Below are 5,091 nucleotides of genomic sequence, written 5' to 3'. Positions count from 1 at the left end.
ATGGAACAACGCAATGTACACATCTTTGACTCCATGAGGAAGCCAGACATATAGTTACAAGAAGTCATGGACCTTCTTAACGTGTAATTGTTACCATTCGAACTTAACTTCATAATCCTCTAAATGATTTGATCAAGCACCAAGGATCAATCATTTTAGTTATGGGGGCATGGACATGGCTAAAAATAGCCTAGACTAAAGAAACTATTTAAGCTTATGCCAAACTTTTCTGTATGTATGAAGCGTGTACAACTCTCAAGTTATTTGTCAATAATAATCCATAACTTTTTCCCAGTTTTAGTATTTCACACAGTAAAAGGAACGATCTTTGTAGATATTATGTTTGTGGATTTATTCATACCGTCGTAGGTAACAAGTTAGTAGCAAAGATATCAAGATATGCCAATAATATTTACGATAATAATATTGATTTCACGATAATAAAGCAGCTCATCTTTGCATTTAATATAATATTATTTTTTATTAATGTTTTTGGCAAATCAAAGTTGATGACGACGAAGGAAGATCTACTCCCTTCGGAAAAGATTGAAGCAATTCAATAACAACTAATAGGATTCATGTATACCGATATCGTATAAAAACGGAGAGTTCTATTAAGATGAATGAAATCTCCTAGCCCTCTCATAAAACCTAGAGGGTGAACATTGAGAATATAGAAATGAAGAAATATTATACATTTGTATATAGTATTATTGCTATTCATTTAAATATAGACATACTACTTTTATTATTCGTCCATATATATTAGCGTGAGCGCATCCGCGTGGCTGGCGCCAGACCCCTTTAGCACTGCAAATAAAAAGCCTCTCTTCAGTACCGAGCTGTACAAATGGAACCAAAGATCAAGGCTTTTATGTAGTGTATCTCTGATGTCCCATTCTTATTGCATTAACCATTGACATTATGTAGTGACAATATATTAGTGTCACCAATCTTACTTGTCAAACGTACCCAATTAAAATAGGAACAATTGGATCTATACCATTAAAAGATCCAAACTTTAGATATATACCATGGACCTCACATGTCATTGACTCATGTGGACCCACATGTAAGTGAGATAGTAATGGTATGGATCCAAAGTGGTGATCTTTTAATGGTATGGATCCAAATTTCCCATTAAAATACTAGTGCAGAATCGAGGAAAGATGGTCTCATCTCATCTCTACAGAGCAATGCAAAATTCGTCCCGTTTATTAGTAGTGTGTATCTCTGAATTCTGATGTCCCTTGTGTTACCAAAACTGTCACCTTTGAATGGAAGGAAGACGCACATGCTAATTAGAACACTCAAAGGCAGCAGGAACCTTACGTGTTCCAACTGACTAGAGTAACCAGGCAGCCTGAGAATCTATCCATCCATCCATCCATACGTCCCGGCTATATAGAGAGCCTCTTGCTCATGAACTCTCTCACCCAAAACCACTCGATCATCGAGCATACGATCGAGAGATCATCAACCAGATCTTTAGCTGTTCTGTGTGTCTTTGGCCATCGTCATTGCTAGCTAGCTCAGGGGGGCTGGGCATGGCTCCTCGACCTTGGTTGTCACCACTGGCTTTGCCTCTTGGTCCCAGCGTCGCCTTGTTGGTGCTTGCTTGTTGCTGCGTTGCTGAAGCTTCGATCGTGGAGCACACCTTCAATGTAATTCATTCATGAGTCTAACATACATACATGCATGCATATGCATACATGTGTCAGTTTTGCTCGCATTTGGTTCGTTTCATGGTCGTTGTATAGCACGTACGAGGTATATATGTAAGAGGAGGAGCTTGATCCTTTGCCAGGTCGGAAACCTTTCCGTGAGCCAGCTTTGCCAGCCGCCGCGGGTCATCACGGCGGTGAACGGGCAGCTCCCAGGCCCGGCCATCCATGCCCGCGAGGGAGACACTGTGGTCGTCCACCTCGTCAACCAGTCGCCCTACAACATCACAATCCACTGGTACGGACTTTCTCGCTGTCATATAGGAAGATAGAGATTCGTACAAACCACTGCAATGTTAGCTAGATACATACAGCCAAAAGCAGCAAGCTCCAGTGAATCATCTCATCACAGGGCCGCCGCCAAAAGAATCCTGTTCTGAATTCTGCTCCTTGCTGCGTTGTGTACTTGTGTGTGCTTTGCAGGCACGGCATATTCCAGCGCGGCACGCCGTGGGCGGACGGCCCGGCGATGGTGACGCAGTGTCCGGTCAAGCCGGGCGGCAACTACACGTACCGCTTCAACGCGACGGCGCAGGAGGGGACGCTGTGGTGGCACGCCCACATCTCCTTCCTCCGCGCCACCGTGTACGGCGCGCTGGTCCTCCGCCCCCGCGCCGGCGCCGACGCCTACCCGTTCCCCAAGCCGCACGCCGAGGAGACCGTCGTCCTCGGCGAGTGGTGGAACGACAACGTCTACGACCTCCAGCAGATGGCGTTCCTCACCGGGCTCCCGGCGCGCAGCGCCGACGCGTACACCATCAACGGCAAGCCTGGAGACCTGTACAACTGCTCCGACGGGAACCGTACGTATATATATATATATATATATATATATATCCATGCATCATCAAACCATTCAAATAAACCATTCGTGACGACGAGTACACCGTGCAGAGACGTACCGGTTCCAGGTGCGGAGCAACGAGACGTACCTGCTGCGGATCATCAACGCCGCGCTCAACACGCCCCTGTTCTTCAAGGTGGCGAACCACAGCTTCACCGTGGTGGGCGCCGACGCGGCCTACACGACGCCGTACGAGACGGACGTGGTGGTGGTGGCGCCGGGGCAGACCGTGGACGCGCTCATGGTGGCCGCGCGCGCCGGCGGCCGCTACTACATGGCGGCGTCGCCCTACGACAGCGCCATCCCGCAGGGGCCACCGTTCAGCGACACCACGGCGACGGCCGTGGTCGAGTACCTCGGCTCGGACACGGACCCCACCACGCCGCCGACGCTGCCGCCGCGGCCGGAGGTCAACGACACGGCCACGGCGTTCCGGTTCCTGTCCAACCTGACGGCGCTGGTGCGGCCGGGGCAGCCGACGGTGCCGCTGTCCGTGGACACGCGCATGTTCGTCACCGTCGGGCTCGGCGTCTCCGACTGCCAGCCGACGCAGCTGCTCTGCAACCGCAGCGCCACCGTCTTCTCCTCCAGCATGAACAACGCCTCCTTCGTGCTCCCCGCCCCCGGCAAGCCGTCCATGCTGCAGGCCCACTACGGCGGCGACGGCGAGACGGCGGGGGTGTACACCCGCGACTTCCCCGACCGCCCGCCGCTCGTCTTCGACTACACCGCCGACGCCAGCGACACCGCCGCGCTGCAGTACACGGCCAAGTCCACCAGGGTGAGGACGCTCCGGTTCAACCAGACGGTGGAGATGGTGCTGCAGAACACGCGGCTGATCGCCAGGGAGAGCCACCCCATGCACCTCCACGGCTTCAACTTCTACGTGCTCGCGCAGGGGTTTGGCAACTACGACGAGGCCACGGCCACGCCCCGCTTCAACCTCGTCAACCCGCAGGAGCGCAACACCGTCGCCGTCCCCACCGGCGGCTGGGCTGTCATCCGCTTCCTGGCAAACAACCCTGGGATGTGGTTCATGCACTGCCACTTCGACAACCATCTTGATCTGGGCCTGGCCATGGTGTTTGAAGTACCGGACGGGCCCACGCCGGAAACGTCGGTGCCGCCGCCTCCAGCAGACCTACCACAGTGCTAGCCATCGTCGATCCACAGCCAACCGTGATTGTTTGGATTCACCATGCAATTGCGTGCGGAAGAACCTTAATTAGCTTGGCGTGCTATATTACTATATACGATGCGATTTAAATTTAACTATTGTTTGTCTGTTATATATATAGGTCGTGGTCGACTGGTAGACTCGCATACTTGTATTTGCATAGATATATGTTTGTTCCAATGCGTCAGAAGCTTGGACAGTATGTTTCAGTAATCACATTTGATTATATTTATTTGGAGACAATTGCATATCTGGGACTATAAATATAACGTTTCACAGTAATGCCATCTAAAACAATTGCTTCGCAGAAACAGGATTACAAACATATACTGATTGATTAATCCGCCATTTTTCATATTTGCTTGGTTTTTCTAATTCGTGTCCATGTATTTGTGGTCTAGGAAACACTTTTGCCCCTCAAGCAACAAACAAGCAGAGAAGTACTGATTGGGCAAAGCGTATTTGGTTGGCTTTGACAGCGAGCGGCGGCGACTCCCATGAGCGGCGGTGTGGGATGATGATCGCGCGGCCGTGGACAAAGGCGCGCATCTCAACTTCCCCGGCTGCATCGACTGGTTGCCCCGGGCGCGAGTTTGTGCCCGATCGACGTCTGCGCCGCGAGTCCGCGACAGCCGAGTCCGCTGACCGAGTGGGGTGCGATGCGACTCGGCGTTGCTGTTGCTGCAGGCTGCGCGGTGCCATGACCAAGAGCTCGTGCTGTTGAGTCGCGCTGAGGCCTCGCCATCCATCCGCAGGCAGCAATACCATAACAGGCGATCTCTGACAAGGAGAAGCGTCCCAGCCTCGGGCATCTTCCGCTTGAATTTCTTGTAGATTGAATTGGGCTACAGAACAATGTATGCATCACGTAGTTCTCTTGGCCACAACTTGAAAACAAGAACTTCATGGGAGAACTCTCGTGATCAACAAACTGCAAATGAAATGGCAGCTTCAGATAAGCTTTACATAAGCAGTCTGCATCAATGCTGTGTTAGTTAGTTGCAGCCTCGTAGCTAGTTTGTTTGCATTTCTGCATTAGTGAATAATACCGTAGCTGAGTCAGGGACCTGTCCTGATCGCCAGAGATACAGGCTTACGCAAAGCGCGCTAACGTGAGCGATCATGCCCGGTCTTCTCGCTTCCGGACGGTGCGCGCGTCGCGCTGGACGCGCTGGTCATGTCGCCGTTCGCGGTAGAAGCGGGTTGATCGGGCGACGGACTGAATAATCATATAAATAGAAAAGACCAAAAAGGCGGCGGTGTTCTGGGCGATTGTGGTTCAAACCGTCCAAAAATTACATCGCGTGTGTGCTTCTGTGTCTAATCAGCGAGTCCCTGTTCATCTT

General features: G+C 51.1%; 1 protein-coding gene across 1 annotated transcript; it reads left to right on the top strand.

The window, feature by feature from the left end:
• The first annotated feature begins 1,455 nt into the window (after positions 1–1,455).
• On the top strand, positions 1,456–4,324 carry LOC103640860 (laccase-25-like). Its single transcript, NM_001323270.1, has 4 exons — positions 1,456–1,664; positions 1,808–1,962; positions 2,148–2,527; positions 2,619–4,324. Exons 1-4 carry the CDS (start codon positions 1,548–1,550, stop codon positions 3,722–3,724), a joined length of 1,758 nt encoding a protein of 585 aa, NP_001310199.1. The 5' UTR covers positions 1,456–1,547; the 3' UTR covers positions 3,725–4,324.
• Positions 4,325–5,091: the final 767 nt, after the last annotated feature.

The sequence above is a fragment of the Zea mays genome, chromosome 10 (assembly GCF_902167145.1).
Source record: "Zea mays cultivar B73 chromosome 10, Zm-B73-REFERENCE-NAM-5.0, whole genome shotgun sequence".
NCBI lineage: Eukaryota > Viridiplantae > Streptophyta > Magnoliopsida > Poales > Poaceae > Zea > Zea mays.
Note: the sequence above shows the minus strand (reverse complement) of the source record. Positions and strands in the feature narration are given on the sequence as shown.

What these genes read in the sequence shown, in the direction of transcription:
- LOC103640860 (NM_001323270.1), top strand. Translation starts at nt 1,548, where the DNA reads ATGGCTCCTCGACCTTGGTTGTCACCACTGGCTTTGCCTCTTGGTCCC. An exon ending in TACAACATCACAATCCACTG is followed by an intron (nt 1,963 to 2,147) that starts GTACGGACTTTC and finishes TGTGCTTTGCAG; the next exon opens with GCACGGCATATTCCAGCGCG. An exon ending in CAACTGCTCCGACGGGAACC is followed by an intron (nt 2,528 to 2,618) that starts GTACGTATATAT and finishes TACACCGTGCAG; the next exon opens with AGACGTACCGGTTCCAGGTG.